At 39.4% G+C, this 19,535-nt stretch overlaps 1 protein-coding gene across 4 annotated transcripts in view; it reads left to right on the plus strand.

Annotated features, from left to right (window-relative positions):
• The window catches only part of LOC113948067 (connector enhancer of kinase suppressor of ras 2-like), a 173,295-nt gene that overhangs the window by 47,436 nt on the left and 106,324 nt on the right, over positions 1 to 19,535 (plus strand). For all 4 annotated transcript variants that reach the window (XM_027645356.1, XM_027645358.1, XM_027645357.1 and 1 more), the window contains one exon: positions 17,063 to 17,226. In XM_027645356.1, coding sequence (XP_027501157.1) covers positions 17,063 to 17,226 — 164 coding nt within the window. The remainder of the gene's footprint in view (positions 1 to 17,062; positions 17,227 to 19,535) is intronic.

A 19,535-nucleotide genomic window follows, 5' to 3' on the forward strand; every position in this document is an offset into this window, starting at 1 on the left:
TATATCCAAAATACAGCACTACTGCCAACTTCGTAGTAGCAAGATGTAACAACCTGTTTGGGAAAGAAACATGAAAATTTCCTAACATGAAAAATAAACCCATTACATGTTGTTGTCAACCTTGTTATCATCCTTTTTTTTTTTTTTAAGTATGTTTTTTTTAATAGAACTGAAGAGGCACATAGTCCTGCCAAGGCCATCTCAACAAAATGTACAATTTGATTGGGCATTTATAGATGAAAAGAGGGGGGGGAAAAAAATGCCCTGACTTGTCCCCTGATGAGCTCCACCACTGGATTTGTTGTTCAAACCTGGGTGATCACTTCAGTGGATCTGCCAGGTCTCAAGGATTCATTTAGGTACCATCTGTTATCAATGGGGCCTCCAAGGATTTTTTTTTCCCTTCAATCCTAGAAAAAGAAACTTGTTTTGACCTTTTGTCTTCCCATAAATAGACCCAAATCTTTGGTTTCAGTTCAGACTCATGGTATGCACCGTTCTGACCTTGACAAGAGGGACTCGTCTGGGGAAAATGGAACTGGGAGTTTCTTTCATCCCTGTATCTCACACTCCTGTCTCTTGGCTGAAAAGTGCCCAGCAGGACACTCCCACCTCTCTTGGCTCCCCACTGGCTCCAGGTCTTCAGCACTGACCCAACCATCAGTCATGGTCTGGAGGAACTTTTTTCTCATCAACTTTTTGTGATCAGTAACTTCACTTTGTTGAAGGTGACCACTGTTCTCATATTTCCATCCCCTGATTTATTATTTTCCCCCTCAGTCAACTGAAAAGCCACGACTTTGAGTCCCTAAAAGGTTATATAGTATTTTCTTGATTGAACTAATATTTATGTAACATTTTAAAGGGTTTTATAACAAATTTCTCAGAGTACTATACAAAGGTTATGACAGAGGATGTTAATGTATAGATTATGAGACAGAATAAGAAATTTTATTTAATGTTTCTCTTCCATGAATCATCACCCTTCTAGTATTGTGAGGAATGTAATCTCTTCACAAGCAGGTGTTAGATCACATCATTGCCCATCCTGGAGTGGAAGAGCCATCAGGAGTGGTGCAACAGTCAGTACTGGAAAATGTAAATATGCCACCAAAAAAACATCTTTACTGAGGAAATTAGCACTCATGTAACCAGGAAATATCATGGGAGATGTTAATTCCTGCAGAGGGCTTTTCAAAATGGAGGAGGCTTTAAGTGAGGTATAAATTTTCTGTGGGTTGTCCTTCCAGAGACATGAATTTCGATCTGTGAGATGGAATGGGACCATCTCCAAACCTTTGCCCGGCGTGGGCTCAGTCATGCAATGCTCAGAGCACTCTGGCTCTGCTCCAGCAATGCACTTAAGTCTGATTTGAATGGTGAATATTCCTGTGAAAATCAATTGGAGGATTAGCAACAGGCAGAGAAGTGAGGCAGGCACTTAAGTTCTGTGTTGAATCAAGGCCACACTCACAAATCATCACTGCAGTGCTTCCTGTATTAAATCATGAGCGGTTCCGAGGATGAGACCCTCCAGGATCACACCAGAATTCATAAAAAAGTGTCCAGTAATGGTTTTTGTGGAAGGGGGGATCTTCTGGTGGGAACTTTAGTGCTCTGATTTCCACAGACTGCAAGTATCTGACAAACATCAAACTGGAGATAAATCTAATTAGACTACAATTTAAAAGAGAATTTGTTTGATTTATAGAGTTGTACAGGTTGGCAACTGTTTCAGTTATGAATTTAAACACAAGACACATCTTAAGAAGGTTTCATGTAACTGTCAATGATTTAACTGATGGTTTCTTAATTCCTAGTGCAAGATCTCAAAATTACTTTTCTAGTTTCATTGACATAGTTTTCAGTTTCCTGCTCCTTTCCTGCATCACATTTCTAAAAAAAGGACCACCAGTCCCACCAGAGACACTTGGGACTGAAATACTTTGTACCTGCTGGAAAAGGACTCATTTGCTGTGCTCTGGAATATATTTTTTAAATCTTGCTGTAGTAAGCAGGGACAGTCTGGTACATCAGAATCATTTTTCCTTTCCAAGCTTTTTCAGAGATATAGTTGATCAAACAACTTGGTTCCTGGCAATCCTGGTTTCAGGATGTAGCTCCATCCCCTCGTTCCTCTCTTGTGTCCCTGCAGCTCCTCCTCACCCCCGTCTCTGGTTTCTGTGCCTGCATTGCAAACTGGCTTGGAGAATATTCATCTGCCAAAAAATAACCTGTTTTCCTTCCTTTTTTTGGGGCTATTTCTCAGATGGATCAGTTCCCCAGTTCAGTGAACATGCAGCTACAAAGGCATTGGGAGGGAGCAGCAAGTGAGGCAGAGAAGATAAAAATGAGAGGTTTAGCTGCTGAATTTTCAAAGTAAAGTTATTTCAGAGGTTGCTGACAAGAAAGGCTGAGCTTCCCTTCACCTTCCTTTTGCTCAGCTGATTCCCTGTGCTGCTGTGAAATTCTTAACACCAACACAAGAGAAGAGGGGAGGAAAATTGTTGCCTCTTTTGGCAGTGGTGTGGTCTGAAATTGGCTTAACCACATTCTGGAGCTGCACCCTTAGAAGCATTTTTATATCTGAAAAGATAAGAAATATATCCTATTTAGAAGTGTGGTTTACACATCAGATACCTGAAAAGTAAGAGCTGCTGAGAGGCAGTGAATAAAATGGTGGCTCAGGAGTAAAGTAGACATAGAAGGACAAGTTTTGCACAAAAATAGAGAAAAATGATAGAATATAGAATATCTTGGCTGATCAAGCCTAGGATTTCTGGAGGAGACATGGAAACACTGAGATAGTAAAGTGATTAAATTTGAAGTTCCAAACTTTGGTAAAATTTTCTATTAGTACATAAATTCTTTGACTCAGGAGCTTGGTTAGCAAGATTATCACAACACAGGCTTAGAGAAAAATTTTAGAACTACTAATAAATAATACTTTATTTAGTGTATGAGTTTCATATACATATTGGTTTAGATAGTTTTGTTAAAATCTAAATTCATATTAACATAGTACTAAGATAATCGTTAAAGAAAGAACTAGGTCTCATAAGGAGCAATATTCCAGGGAAACATAAAGTGAAAATTGATTAACTTCAGCATCTCTAGGACACATTATCATACAACCATCTCAATTTTGGTTTCTGGTAGTGGTGTTGGAAAGTTAGGACACCAACCATGGCAGGATCACAGGGGCTTCTCTTGCACTTAATTAATTGTGATTATTTTTTTCCCCAAGCAGGAGCAATCAGAACAGCAAAGAGCCTTTCTGACCCTCACTAGTGCAGCCACTTCGTGCAATATAACTTGGGTGACTTGGGAAATAACGCAGAGCCTGAAGCCCTCTAGAGGAAATACTAATTTTTCAGCCTGTCCCTGAAAATGCTTAAAGTAAGTCAAGGACATTCCAGTTTTGTAAATCACTTTTAGCATTTTTGCAGATACCTGATTTTTTTTTTTAAAGTTAGAATTTTTAAATTGCTCACAGGGTTAGATGTGTGTTAAAAGTTACCAATGTTTGAATTTTTCCTGTTCCATTTATACATTTTTAGGGGAAAGAAACACTGTTAATGGTGTTGTCAGTTCATTCAGGCTATCAGCTTACTTAAACTACATTTGAGAGTGTAACTTATCTGACAAAAGGATAGTAAAGGAAAAATCCAAATTCAATTTTAAACAGCTCCTGTGTTTGCGATCAAAAAGGCATCTTTTTGTTTCTGAAGATCTTTAAATTCTTAATTGCAGAGGCCTTGAACTAGGGAGGGATATGATGGTAGAAATGCCTTATGTAAAGTAGATCTCAAAGCTTTTAAAATGAAGGATCATAACACGTGTAGAATATATAAAATAATTAAGTTCATTTTCAAACATAAAATAATCAATACTTGTTTGCTTTGGGGAAGTAATACACTTGGCACTTAATTTTTAAAAGATAAAAATTAAGATTGCACAATGCAATTAATGCAACCTGAGGTGATTTCCAGGACTGAATCCGTTTCCAAAATTCCTTGTGCTGGTTTTGCATTTCTGGCTGGGGTTTGGGAAGGCTGGAGCTCGGGCTTAGCCTTGGGAGGATGGTTTTGGGGATTGTGTGGGGAGGGGGATTTGGGTTTTAGAGCCACAGTGGAGTCATCTGGAACACCACACAGCTACAGCCCAGCAGTAACAAACTCCTGATCAAATCCTCTAATGCCATAAAAACGCTTCCCTGCCCCTGGTTGAGGGAAGCTGGAGGTTCCTGCCCAATCCTCTTAGTGCAGGTGTCCCGTGCTCCCCTTCCCGGAGAGGGAAGCACAGACTGCGACTCCCTGTTTGCTAAATCCTCTTAGCGCTGAAGCAGCCTGAAATTCTGCTGTGCTCTGGGGAATTAGCACCCAAGTTACATTTGCTCTTTGCCTGCTCTTTTGATGGGATACACCACGGGTCAGCTCTGGAATGAATCCCCGGGAACAGCTCTGCTCATCCAGCACTTTTCCCAGTCTGCAGCACCTCAGCCTGTTTGGAATCACTGAACCAGTGGATGTGGCTGGAGCACTTTGTTATAAATGGCAACATTTCCTTTAGAAATTAGGTGTTATAATCACAAAAACCCCCCAAACTCCTCAGGTTTTCTTTTTACTTTTACTAACATGTAGAAGTTGCAAAGGAAATCTCGTGGATCCAGGACGCCCTGAGCTTTTTCCATATGTGCTGAGGGAGGTAGGAACCATCAGATTTAGCTGTTAATATTACAGGAAGAACCAATTGCAGTGATAGGTAACAAAATGAATTGTCATGGAGAACTGAATACTATCTTAATTTCTTAGGATGAAGTTGTCTTTGTTTTGTGTCATATTTCTGGAAGTTCAGGAAAATGGCAATTTGGAAGAAGCTAATCATGTAATGATTTAAAGACAAAATGTTTCATAAATATGAAGGCCACATCTAGTTCTCTCTTCTGACCTTTTTGGATTATCTCAATCTTAATTTTCCTGCCTTTTTTTTTATAGCAGCTCTCTTATACAGAAACCTGTAGTTCTTTAATTGATTTGTGAAACCCTTTTTTCCAGTATTTTCTTGTTTCTGTTACACTTTGCTTGATCCTGTTTGAGCAAACCATTTCCTAAATGTTCTTAAGGAACTGACCAACCTCTAATACCCTTCCATGTTCTGTTCTCTGGCACATGTGACAAATAAACCAGAAGATAATTTTCTTTTCTGAGGCTTTCCTGGGAATGGCTGCAAGGGCAGTGCAGAAGAAGCCATGAGGAATGTCCCCAGAAACATTATTTCATATTGTGCTCCTTTTGCTGACACAGAATTAATTTATCCTGCTCACTCCAGTGCATTGCTCTGGGCTGTGGGCTCTGTATTTTTAGAGTTATTGCATTTACCTTTTCACAGAGAGTTATTGCATTTACCTTTTCACCAGCAGCTCTATTTCGAGGTTTTATGGACAGTGCTTACTGCTGACATGTTATTATTGGGGATCTCTTACTCCTTGTCTGATGACTTGAGAAAAAAAACTTTATTTCCTGATGAAGAGCATAAAAATAGCCCAGAATGGTAGAAGGGAACTCTGCAGTTCTTCCAGTCTGATGCTTCCTTGTCAGAGAGATGGAAATTCAAGCACCAGTCCTGCCCTATGTCCCTTTTTTGCCTGCTGCCATGTAAAAGATTTAATCATCTTAGGCATATTAAAAAGTCTTATTTCAAACATGAGTGAGTGACATCCTGTGGCTTTGAAATGTTTTGTAATCACTCGGGGTTTAATTTTTTTTTGTACTGAATTACCAGCAAATTTACTGCTTTGCTGAATGGATTAAAATTTTCTTTACATTGAGCTGCAATCATACTTTATTCATGGACTTTTGGATATATAGTTCTTTAGATATGATAAGATTCTTGCCTGTTTCATGTTACTCCATAGAAGTATTTAATATTGGATAAGCTACGTCTAGATCAAGTAGCAAAACATTTAGAATTCAGAATTTAAAACACAAAGTAATAGTGATTTAAGATGTAGTAATGTTTTCCATCGTGTAGCTGAAGCCAGAGATTTAATCTATCTTAAGCTGGTACTCCACAAAAAGTGGTAGTGAATAAAAATTTCTACCTCTCATTTTGTTCAATAACAACCATAATAAATTTCTGGCATCACCATGTAACAGAAATGGAGAATGAAAATGGGTAGATGTAAGAAAAGAGAAAAGCTTCATTTTCCAGTGGGATTTACAGTTTGATTTTTATTTTTCCTGTGATTTTTTTCTTCCAATTGCCTACTTTTTTTGGCTTCCTATAGTTTGTATTGATAAAAATAGGGATTCCTAGTTCAGGATTTTCCTGACAGTGAATTGGCAATTCCTGCTAACGAGCTGACTTTTAACTGAGCTAAGCACTGTCTGCTGGAGCCAATCCCTCCAAACTGTGTAAGGAAAGAGCCTAATTTGAGATCATCTAGATTTGCAGAGTCACCAGGATGACCAGGAGTGCTGCAGGTGGCTTCCTCAGGGTTTCCTTGAAATAAAAGGAAAGAGAGGGATGTGTGTGAAACCCCAGACCAACTGACCCACAGCCTTGCCCAAATATTGGCCAATAGATGCCTTCACTGAAGCTTCTGAATATCCCTGAGGAAAAAAGGGAATCCTACCCCTTCTCTTTATTTCTTGCAGCAATCTGATTTTTAGCATCAATGTGGAGAACTGTGTGAGGAGTTGCCAAGGCTCCCTTCTACTCCTGGGACTGTTTCTTGCAGGTGTCTAAACCATTACACATGAATTAGGTCATGGATTTGTAGCTGCTGAAGAAATCGGGTTGAGCAGAACTCTGATTTGTTTGGGCTTTTCACTCCCAAAGCCTACAGTGAATTTGGCTGTTCTTTTGATATCCAGAATTTTTAGCAAAATATGTCAGTGAAGCTGGTACAAGAATGAGTGTATTTTGGCACTGAAACATCTGTAGCATTTTCTGTTTGATCCTCCTCTGTCAGCTCTTTATCCCCGCTCAGCTTTGCATCGTTGGCACTCGCTGAGGGAGGACATGATCAGGGATTCTGGTGTCCTGGGTGAGTTTGGGGAGTTGATAACATTCCACAGCTCTGTAAGAGCCTCAGAAAACTTCAGTCTCTTTACATGTATTTTGGGTAGTCACTGTTCTGAGCCGTCTGTGCCTGGGTGGGTTTTGATATGGTTATGAATTGAATTAATGTGGAGCCCTATTACAAGGTGATCAGAGATACTTTTAGGGCAGGATTCATTTTACCCAACTTTGTCTGCCTTGCTATTACATGAATTTTGTCTGGCAAGTCACTGTCTCTCTATTGATTAGCCGAAGCAGACTCGTTATCTCTCTCTTCAGTGTTTCTTTTTCTTCACTCTTAAGACAGGGACAAGTGGGGCACATCCCTGTAGTACTTGTACAAGAACTTGCTTGGTGTGATAGTTTTCTTTGGGTTTGTATGATATCAAACTAGTTTTTAGCAGGTCAGTCTGTGATTAGGACTTTCCTGTGGAGAGTGCAAGGGGGATAAATCCTCAGAAGCCAGAGAAGGGAGATTTCAGTTATATTTATTTTTTCTAGTACTTTTGCTTTTAAGATCAGTCCTGGTAGATGAGATGTGGTTAATGCTGTTCCTTCCTTATTAGACTTCCTGACCTTTCTGAAATGGAAACTATAGGGGTCTGAAATGAGCTCCCTTCAATGTGCTCAGGCTCTAGTGAAGGAAATTATATGGATTTCCTGGTTTTCTTTCCACCTAAGTATCATTCCTTTTTCTTGGTAGCTTTGGGGTGTTGTGGTTTCTTTGTAGTTTTTGTTTCTCCCTCCCATCATCTTTGACAGCAAGTTAATGGTTACTCCAAACACATCCTCTTGGAAGCAGAGTACTGGAACAGGCTCTTGGAATCACCTATCACTGCCCTCCAGCCCTGGGAGATGTGGAGACAACCTTTGGTACTTACTGCAAAAAGGAGGAATATGAACCCTGATCACACCAGCTCTCCACTTCTAAGAACATGTGTGCAGGGTGGATGTTGTTTGTTATTACTGATCCTAGAGATGATTGTTCTTCACCAAAATCATTCCAATACAGAGATCTTTGCTCCTTTGTGATTGGGCAAAGTGATTTGAGAATTTAATTTGTGCTGGTTCTGCATTTTGGTTTGAGCATAAATCAAGAAGATTCTTCTAAATATGAACCTATTTTTGGTCTTGTGAATCTATTTTCTTTTATTGTCTTTTTAGCTGATTCTAAAAGTTATTTAAAATTTTGATACGTGCTCCAGGATGTCTGGAATAGTGGGTGGGATGATGATCATCAGTTTGTCATCTCAGCAGTTCAGAGAGAAAACTAAGGATCATCAAATGCAGATTTCTTAGGGTGTAGGAAGTACAGGAGTGCTTGGAATGCTTTGTCCAAATGCAAGGCACTTTTAAAATCAGTGTAACAAGGCAAATGCAGGGAACAAGTATCCTCAGCTTGGTCACTCTGGAATGTGGAAGCATCTCATCAAACAAATGGGAAGTGTGAACACAGGACTTTAGAGCACTTCCAGGTCACACTTCAGCCTTGCTGCTTCAGAAATGACTGGAGGCTGTTGTTATACATCCTCATCGAGGAGAGAATTAATGAGGCTAAGGAAAGATGTAAATTTGCGTTGGCACAAAGAGCTAATTAAAACATCTCTGTTTTTTATCACTTTTATGAGAAATTCATCAGTAACAGCATTAGTGACATATCTCGAGGTTAAGACTGTTGTGGAATGTGACAGCCAGGAGCATGGAAATGTGCCTGAAAATGTGATCCATTCTCCCTGTGAGACCCTTTTCTTCCAGAAACTTCTTTAAGGTCAGGACTAATTTCCACCAAGCTTCTAGAAAATGCTGTTTATTACTTCAGTGGTAATACTACAGCTCAACACCTGTCAAAAGTCGAGGACAAAGTTAGAATGTCCTCACTTCCTATTATTCAGTCACAGGTAATGAAGGCAGAACTATATTAAGTCATTTACTTCATATGTATGAATGTCAATTTAAGGGGGATGGCATATCCTTAAATCAAATTTTATTAGTTCAGCAGTTTGTTCATTTGTTATTAATATTGCTTGACACATTCCCTTACGAAACCTTCTCAGCTGCTGTGAACTCTTAAAATATTCATAATTTCAGCAGAGCTTTTGTCTTGATAATATAGTTATCTTGGAAAATTGCTGCTGAAAAGGGCTAGGAGTTACAGACTCTGAGGTTATGGGAAAGCCCCTTGCTTTAACCATACTAAAAATACAATACTGAAGTTAGTGATGATGTGGTATTCCCACTGGATTTGCGTATGGGATGGAATCTGGGAGGTTTGTGTCTCAGAATAGAATCTGGTTTGTGTCTCAGACATACACTGTGGTGGAGTGGCAGTGATGTTTGTCCTGATTCAGCAGAGAACAGTTGGGAGTGAGATAAAAAGGGTGTTTGGATGCTCAGGGACCTGCTTTGGGTTGTGTTCCTTTTCCAAAAGGTGTTTGTGGCTGAGGAGATCTGTCAGCGCAAGTGAAGCTCTGACCTGTTCTGAGGAGAGAAGAGGAATGAGGTTGGAAGCTTCCATCTCCCAACACTGCTTCCCTGCTGGCTACGGAGGAGACAAAGCCACCAAATCCACACATAGAAAATAAAAGAGTAGAGACAGCATGGAAGGAGAAAAAATGTGATATTGGGAAATAGAAGCTGGCAGTCAATGAAAGGAGTTGAAGATATACAGGATTTTGTTAAGGGAGAAAAGTCTGAGAATTTTGTGATGTGGCAGGGACTGTTGGGCCAGTGCCAGTGGCTGGGTGTGGCACAGAGCTACAGGATGAAGATGGAGAGGATGAGGAGCAGAGAGCCCTCTGAATGAAGGGCCAGGAGCACAGAAGTGCTCTGGCTGCCAAGAGTCCAGCTGGATCCTGGGGCTTGAGTGTGTCTGCAGAGGGCTTGGATGGGACAGATGTGGATCCTGGCACCCTCAGGAGAGAAAAATGGGAGCGAGGGAAGTACTTTGTGGACCTGCACAGCCCTAGCCAGAGGTCTGACACAAGTGGAAGAGTTTATGTCCAGTAAGTTCAATCCGCTTGGAAGACTGGAATGGAAGCCAACGTTTTTTGGTATCAATTGGTGCCTGGGAAACATTAATTCCAAGTGCTCATCCCGCCCCAGTTCCTGTTCATGCAGATGATGATCTGTAAATTCAAGCAGCAGAGTCTGCCTGTATTTGCATGTAAAACATCCATCTGTATCCCTGTGAATGTTGGAGTGACGCAGAGGAAACTCAGCCGGGAAGCAACATTTAAACCCATTCTACTTGCACAGCCAAGCATTTAAAGGTCAGATAATGCCAGAGCTAAGGGATTAATTTTTTCAGAATAATCTGAATTCTCTCCTTTTTGTGTGTTTGTGCCTTCCTGCTGTGCCTGGAGGTTTTTAATGGAGTTTTTGTAGGAAATTTTGTAATCTAGCTGCAATATTGCTGAAGATCAGATTTGTGACATGTAGGCTTAAAGATGCAAAGTCCTTAAGATAATCTTCAGTTTTCAGATAGAACTCTAAACTTAAGGCAAGTTTAGGCTGTATGGAGCTCTGAGCAACCTGGTCTAGTGAAAGGTGTCCCTGAACACAACAGGGGGTTGGACTTAGGTGATCTTTAAGGTCCCTTTCAACCCAGGCCATTCTCTGATTCTATGAAACGCTCTGAGTTTGGTGTTTTAGAATGTCCTTAAACACATTCCCTCTGTCTCTCTCTGAATTGTGAGTGTGTGAAGATCCTTTTCTTCAGGCACTCTAAACACTTTTTTGGGGTTTTTTTGTTTAATTTCTCCTGAAGGGCTTAAGAACCAATATCTGGTATTTGAGAGTCAGCTTAGTGTGAACAGGCCTAGAGGATTATTCCTTTTCTTTATTTGGACTGAATAATTCTTAAAAAGCTTTTTAACGTCATTGGTAAAAATACCCACCTGATGATTGTCCTTGTTACAAGTTATATAAGAATTGGCTGAGCCCAGAGTAATAAATCAGAGAGGTTTTTGATGGAGAACATGGATGAATTGATGTGTGTATTGAATAAAATCATATTTAGGAAAAGGCATGGATTCTCTACCTCCTTCCCTCTGTCAGCCAACCAGTCAACTTCTTCCAGATCTTTCTGCTAAATATTGCTTTAGATGGAAAATACCTCATGTTTCTTTGAAAAACAACCCCAAACTTCTTTGGTTTCTGTAACAACCATCACTTGGACTGAGGCTGTGGATGATGTTAAACACTGGATGTGTTTAAGCAGATCTGCATGTGTAAACTGAAGGCTGTGACAGGAGCAGAAGTTCGTGCTGCCTTCCCCAATTAATCAGAGAATTTCCACCACAGAAATGAGTTTTGATTTCACCTAATAGTGAACATCTAATTTTCTAACCTTGCAAGTTGCTCTGCCTGGGAAGAGAAGCCCTTGGTGGTTCAGATGAGATGCCTCAGGTCCAGCCCTGTCTGTTTGGAAGGTCGTGTGTGAGTTCACCTGCAAAAACCAACAGAAATCAAACAATGTTTTCATACTCAAGGCTCCAAACCTACTTGAGCAGTTTTTGTCTATGCCCTTTCTCAAAGCACACACGACTTCTGGTTGTCTTTTGCCTTTTCTTTGCCCTTCTTTGCAGTGTTTGTCCTTTTTTTTAGCCCTATATGTCACACAAGACATCAACTCTCACTGAGCACAGTCACTGTTGGTATTTATCTCCACTGAAAGGCACAGCAAATTTAGTGGGTTCCTTTCAACATCCAGCGCAGCAACATTTGAAAATTGGTATTTGTCCCTGCCTCACTTTGATATATTGATTTTTCTTTTTTTCACAAGTCACCATTCTGCAACAGAGATATGAATGTTGTATAGCTTTTACTAGTCAAACGAGGTACATTAAAAGGTTATTAATTTGTCTTGGCAGCCCAATTCTTTAGAACAATCAGATTGTTCCATCGACTTTGAGGTTTTGTCCTTCAGATCCAGATTCCACGGACATTTGTACCTCAGATTTGCTGTTGTGTGTAAGCTGCTGTGCAACTGTGAGTTTAGTATTCTATGTGCTTTTAATTTTAAAGATAATTTTAACTAGGAAAAACATTCAGTACTTTCTCAGGCCCTGAATCAAAGTGATTTTGCCCAGCTGGCTGTCAGTGGACTCCAACACTTTGTACATCAGTGCTGAGCTGCCCAAGTCAGGAGTGGTCAAAGCATTTCCACTGAGCTGCTTTCCTGCTTGTTCATCCCTAAAGCAGAATGAGCAAGGCTGCATTTTCCTCACAGAGGGTCTGATTTTGCACGTCCTCATCTGTCAGGAGAGTGACCTGGGGAGAGCAGTGGTGTTTGTGACAGGCTGGACTGGCAGGGCCCTCCCCGTGACCCCTCCCTTCCCAGCCAGGGTCCTGCTGTTCCAGCCAGATGCCCTGGATTTTCCCCTGGGAATGATGATGCAGCAGCAGCAAGCCCATCATCTAGTCAGTAATAAAAAACATATTAAAATATATGAAAAAGGAGAAGTGAGTAAACGTAGCTTAGGGAGAGGTTTATGAAAAATTGGAAGTTACAGATTTTTAAATTAGAAGTTACTTTTGTGATGGGTAACACTTGACAAAGTTATTGTCTCTCCAGTTCTCTCTGTGAGAGATGCCCTGTCTGCATCATTCCTGCATAAAGGGTAAAAACTTGGACCTTCCCTCCATTTATTCCATAGTAATTTTTTTCAATAATGGTAATATTTTCCAATATCTCTGGCCAATGGCAGAGGAAGGGAGAGATCTTTACGTAACATGGCACCAAGTTTGTGCTTTAATGTGAACCAAACCTGGCATTTGTTGACACCGATGGAAAGATTCATTTAACCTCAGTGGACCTTTATCTGTCACAGTATGGAGCATCCCTTTTGTAATGTTTGCTCTGACTTAATTCCTAAATCTGATTTTAACCAGTGTTACAGAGAATTTTTTTAAGATGTTGGTTTGCTTTTCTATTTCAATGACTCTTTTTTTTCCCAATTATGCATTTCTGAAAAGAAATATTTTCAAGCTAACTGGCTTTAATTTTCCTGCCCTTTCTCTCTCATTTTTTCCACCTCCTTTCTCTTTCACATTTCCATGATTTAGACAATGTCTTATTTGCAAAATCATCAGCATGGTGAGTCAACATATCAGAGTTGCTTACTTTTCCTCTGCTCAGAGAGAGAGTTTTCCTGGTCCATGTGGATTTATTAAACTTTCCTTTACTTAAAAATGGAAAGAGACAAGACAGAATTATAGAATTTTTTAGGTTGGAAAAGACCTTTAAGATCATCAAGTCCAACCATCGGGGTTTTCAGGTGAATGTGGGTTTTGGGGTGTTTTACCCAATTTCTTTCTACAAGACCATTTGCTGAGCATGTGGGTTTATGTTCAGCCAGTGCTGCTTCCCAGCTGATTCAGTCAGCACTGAATGGAGAACTCTTTTGTTGGATTGTGCTCTGTTAAACAATACTGAAAGATCAGGAAATGTCTTCAACCTTCACTGATTCCCTGTTAAAGTGAGTTAAGTCCTTTAGCCAAGTTGGGTTGGAAAAATAAAAATTCTTCCACCACCAACCATAGTTTTCTCATTGTGGGTGTTAAGCCTTGGCTTTCAAAATAAAAAATATATATGCTTAAACACTTCTACTTGAATCAATTTGTTGCATTCTGAAGGATATATAGTTTACTTATAAACTGTACCCAACTAAAGAATGTGCAGCAACAGAACTGCAAGTTTGTGACACTGATACTGTGTAACTTGGGAATAGAGGTTTAATTTTATTTATCTACATCTAAGCAGAGCTAATGCCCTTTACTTCTTTGTAGTTGTGAATCTTAACTACTTTAGGACTTATCTGTAAACAGAAATTATGTCAGGAATTGCATAAAGAGCACTAATGAGACCTGAGTGGCTTGAGGAAATAAATATTTCATTTGGGTTTGGCGAGTCAACGCAATCTCATCCTGTACCCTCCTAATTGCATCCTCGATATTTTCCTGCTAAAAACAATTAGAGCCGTGACAATGAAGAGCAAAGCTCCTGAAGGCTGAAGTTTTGCTGGGTAACCTCTCACACTGCAGTACCTGGCTCCCAGAGACAGAAAAAAACCCCCAGATGGACAAATGTCTCTCTTTGTGGATGTTTCTTGGATGCTGTCAGGCCCTGAGCCAGCCTGGCCCTTTAATGACACATCCCTGGATCCTGGTGTCAGCTGCCTCACTGTTTGCACCAGTAAGTAAAGCCTTCTAAAGGTGCCCTGGGGAGCTATTAGAGAGCAGGACCAATAATACAAATTTCATATTTTGCTCTGCTGTCAGACATCCTCTCTGGCACAAGGGCAGGTTTAATACTTCTCACTGTGCAGTTTTCATAGTGTGCCACATTCATTTGGGTTTTTCTAAACCTCTCTTAATACCACAAATGCTTATTTGTGGCCACTGATTCTAAATTTTTTAATTAATTTGCTTTGCTTTGCTTCAAAACAATTTATTATCTAGTAGCAAGCTCAGTGACTTCTGAGTTTTAGGGAAATGTTCACTAAAAGCAAATTTGGAATATGTAGAGCTCAGAATTTTTGCTCTAAGAATTGTTCTTGGGCAGGCAGGGAAGAGAAATGTGTTATGGCTTGGAATTTAAATGTGAAATATTAATTGCAGAATTTTCAGTGAACAGCCTTCAACCAATTCAAACTGAAATACACTTATGTAAAATCATTCATGAAATTTTTTGAAATAATGAGCAGATGCAGAGAAATAGTGTTCTACTTGCAAACCATTCCAGAGCAGAGAAAAGGTTTAGGTATTAGTTGCAAACAGACTGCTGAGTTGAGCTTTAAAAAACACACACACACCAAAAAAACCCCCAAACTACCTCATACTTATGAATTACAACATGAAATATGATATTTTTAACACTGATCTAATTTTGCATGGGGTATAAGTGCCTATAAAACTGTGAACATGACTTGGTAAATGATAAATGAGCTCTACCTATACCATAACTTAGGACTATCACTTTACAGAGTAAATAATTGGATCATGCTGAAAGAGAAGTTAATTAAATGAAACTGAAATATATCCCCTTGTATTTATGAACAGAAGACAAACACACACTGTTGTGTTTTATTCAATTCTTGTGTCTCAACTGAATTATGTTGTGTTAATTGAGTCTCACAGTGGTGACACCCAACATGCCAAATATAAGGTGTCAGATCTCTCTTTCTCTGATATTCTGGAGAAGGTGGCCAATATCAACTATTTTTGCCTACAGGTTAGTTTTAAATTTCATATATTTCACATTTTCTGACTTGAATATCCACAAGATGGTTTTGTTATTCTGATAACTTCTCATATAACATTTAGAAATTCATCTCTGGGCACTAATCCCAGCATTCACTCAGGCCAAGGTCTTCCATGTCAGTAATGTGTTAATGCTTTCTATGACAATTAAATTAACCAGTTTTAATAGATTGAACTTAATCACTTCACATTATCTAAGAAGGTGTGTTTAGAAATGGAATAATAGACAGTAATGTAATTTTCTAATCTGTCTTTGGTGAAATTCCTGCACTGTCTTGTTTAACTCATTTAACATTCCTTTGCTAATTTAGAGGAATATAATTCTGTTCATCATTGCCAAACTGTACTGTCTGGTTAAATAAAAGGACCTTTGTGGCTCAAAAAATGTTAAAACAACTACAAAATTCTCTTTAAAGGACACTGAGGCACATGACAGAAATATCTGCTTCTTTAGATTAACAATCCAGGAAATGAAGACATCATTAACTTTTGCTTTATTTCTGTTTATATTACTGTTATTTCTGTTATATTTGTGAGAACTTTTAAACAGACAAATGAGAACAATACTGTTCATGTGCCTGTTGCTTTCCTTTTCTTTAGATACATCATGGTCTTTTAGAGCTTGGCTGCACATTTTCTCCCTAATTGAGCCCCACTGGTAACTTGCTGTGTGCAGAAATTATATTTCAAAGCTCTGTCTTCTTTAAGTGCCCAAGTTGGTTATTTCTGTGCTTTCTGGATATCTGTAGTTTTATGGATCTTGGGTTTACTTGCATCATATAACTGAGGATCAAAGTGTTTTACTCACTCTGCTTGATAGGTGAAGTCATTGAAGGTGAATTTTGTAGGTCTCCAGAAAACCGTGTGCATATCAGGCTATGGTTGATCTGACAGAGTCCTTGAGGGAACTCTGAGTAACCTCATGTAGCTTTTAGTACTTTTAGCTTTTAGTGCTAGAGCCTTGTGTTCAACTAATTGTTCTGGAAGCTCAGAGCATGTGTGGTGGGGAAACAGGTTTGGAGGAACAAGAAGTGTTTTAGTTGATGTTGTTCATCGACCTCTTCTCCTGTCTGAGAAATAAAATAATCTGGTTTTTCCACCTGATCAAGTTTCAGGGAGAAACAGAACAATTCTTTGTGTATGGGCAAAGTTGTATTATTAATTGAAGGTGTTGGAACAAAATAATTTGTGTGTTATTGAGATTCAGAAAACTGGAAAAGTTGACTTTGGGGGAGAATTGGCAGTGCATGCAGCAGAGTTAGTGCAGGTGGTAACTGATCCTAAAAACACTGTTCCCAATCAGTGATAGCCATACTATCTGACTTTGAAGAGTCCTGGAAGAGCAGTACCAGGAAGAATATGTTCCTAATCATAAGATAAACTTATATTTAGGTCTTTGTGACATCAGGAGAAAAAGCTTTTCTATAATGTCACTCTCTGTGCTGTTTCATCCTTCCCTGGTCTCCTTATTAAGTACCATGAAGGTGTAAAATCAGTACTAAAGTGTTTAAAAATGTTGTAAATAACATCAGTAATACAAACTTTCCTCTTTAGCAGCATGTGCTGTATTATGGAAGTTAAATAACCACTTTTTTGCACGTTTTCCATAATGGCTCCAAACAAGGAAGTACACTTGTATTTCCAAGAAATTTCTCTATTCATGAATTACAGAACTGGGATTCTTTTTTTTCTTTTCTCTGCTCTCTGAATATGCATTGTTGGCTTTTCCAAACAGGCCTGGATGATTGCCTCCAACAATACATCAAAAATTTTGAAAGGGAGAAGATCAATGGGGAGCAGCTGCTGCACATCACTCACCAGGAGCTGGAGGAGCTGGGAGTCACTCGCATCGGCCACCAGGAGCTGATCCTGGAAGCAGTTGATCTGCTCTGTGCTTTGGTAAGTGATTTCTTGCATCACTCACCTTAATCATCTGGGTTTATAAATCTCCAAACTACATAAAAGTAATGCAGAATGTTCTCTCCAGCTACAGTGGCTTTACTTCATTGAAGGACAGGCATGTCCTGGCTTCTCTCAGCTGTAGAGGAACTATAATTTAATGATTTTATGGTTGTGTGTTATAGTCTTTTATTGCTTTTTCCTCTGAATTTCTTGCTCCTGCATTCAAATGCTGTTGACTATCACTGCTGGCATCCATATGGTCCTGTAATTATATGCCATATGCCCTGGTATTTCACGGACATTTGCCACACTGTACTGAACCAAGCAGACCTGAGTGCTTTAACCATGCCAGCCTTCAAAAGGATGGTACTACAGAGCCAGGAGGTAATGCTAATTAGACTGGAAGATTGTTTAAAATGAGCTTTAAGACAAGACTGGAATGGTAAAATTGACTTTATCTAATCTACAGACATGTGTGTCAATTAAAAGTTAGGTTTGGGGGTTTTTTTTAGCAACCTGCAAGCATTTCGATGAACACTGTTTTTTCAATATTATTAATCATTAGGTTATTAATTCAGTTAGCCTCTTAACAAAGTATTTGATATCAAAGAAATCTTTTTTCCTCTGCTGTTTAATTCCTGCCAGCTAATAAAATGTAATGTATTAACTCTAAAGAAAAAAATAACTCTCTTCTGTTTGTGGAGGTGAATGGGTGAAAAAATATAGTAAAAGTCAACAGTAAAATTATGTGAGTAAATGGTATATGACAGTCCAAGTATTTTATTTCTTTATCAGGAGTTCTTCTTTTGCATAACTAAGTTATCTTGTGGGATTTTGATAAGATAAATTGCCTCCGAGAGGGAAATTGGCACTTAAAAAGTAAGACGGAAAACAAATGGGGTAAAATGCACTTGATCTGAGAGAGAAAAAAAAAACAACCCAATTTGAAGTACCTCTTATTAGTCTTTTTCTTGAGTGACAAAATAGACTCAGTGTAGCTCGAGATCTGTCCTTACAAACTCCAGAACACATCTGCCAGAGCAGGGGATGTTCGGCCTCACCACAGCTGGACCTGTGGCTGGGCTGGGCTGCACCATCAACCACCGCCTGTGCTTTGGAAACATCTGAGCTCCAGCTCCAGAGTTTTCCCTCTGAGACATTGTGCCCCACACGAAAAGAGCCACAACACCTCCAGTGTCACGTTATGTCACCTAAAGAGCGCTGTCACCGTGCCCTGACAGCGGGCAGGAACAGCAGAGCCAGGAAGTTTCCCCTGGACAAAGCTCCCCTGCAGTCGCTGTGCCCTTTGGGAGGACCCTTGTTGGGCTTTTCTATGAGGATATTTTTTTCTCTTTTAAGCAAAGAAAATGTACCTCTTGCTGCTGGTCAATAGTGCAGCTCTTACTGTGCTGTCTATGACCTTCCTCTTTCTTTTGAAGCAGGATGGGGATTTTCCAGCTCCTGGTATCATTTATTCAGCCTCCTGCCTTTAAGCCCTTACCCTTCCTTTCTCACTCTGCTCTAAAATGCTTTTTTCCTTTTTTTTCCCCTGCTTCTAAATTTTTCTCTCCCTGCCTGTTCCGTGTGCTTTCTGCTGAGTGAGTCTGGAGCCTGGGGCTCTGCTCTTGGGCTATTCTCTTGCTTCTGACATTTCTGCCTTGCTGCCATGCACAGCACATCCTTCAGTTCTTGCAGGATCACAAGGAAAAGTTTCACCAGACTAAGTATAATAGCTATTTTAAAACTATAATAATTTAGAAGAATTTCAATCCATCTAACCAAAAAGCACTATTAAGAATTTCTCTTCAATCCTTTCAAAAGATGGCAATTATTGAATCGTAGAAGATCTGATGCTGCCTTTAATAATTGAAATACACTTCTAAAATATCACAATTGTATTCCTATTCTGTACTAAATCTTGAAACATTAATATATTATTATAATGATACCTGACTGCTGGTGACCAGTGGAAATTATGTATTGGAGCTCCTCACTGTTATAGTTTTAGATTACCTAGTCTGAAAAAAACCAGAGGAAATATCTTATTTTTAAAGTACTTTTTAAAGGGGGTATAAGTGTCTGTTTTTTGTTTATGCCACTAAACAGAAATTAACGTACAAGAAATTATTAGAATAAGAAAGTCTTAAGGAGCCTGTCATTTTACCTCTGATTCCCTGAGGTACTTTGTATTAATGCAGTTTATGAGCAGCTAAAACAGAGCCCCAGCCAGTCAGGAGTCAATCCTTTAATGCCCTGTATGGACAGAATGAAGTGAATGGCAAAATGCAGTGTATTTGTAGATTCAT

The sequence above is a fragment of the Corapipo altera genome, unplaced genomic scaffold (assembly GCF_003945725.1).
Source record: "Corapipo altera isolate COAL_440 unplaced genomic scaffold, ASM394572v1 65, whole genome shotgun sequence".
NCBI classification, from domain to species: Eukaryota; Metazoa; Chordata; class Aves; order Passeriformes; family Pipridae; genus Corapipo; species Corapipo altera.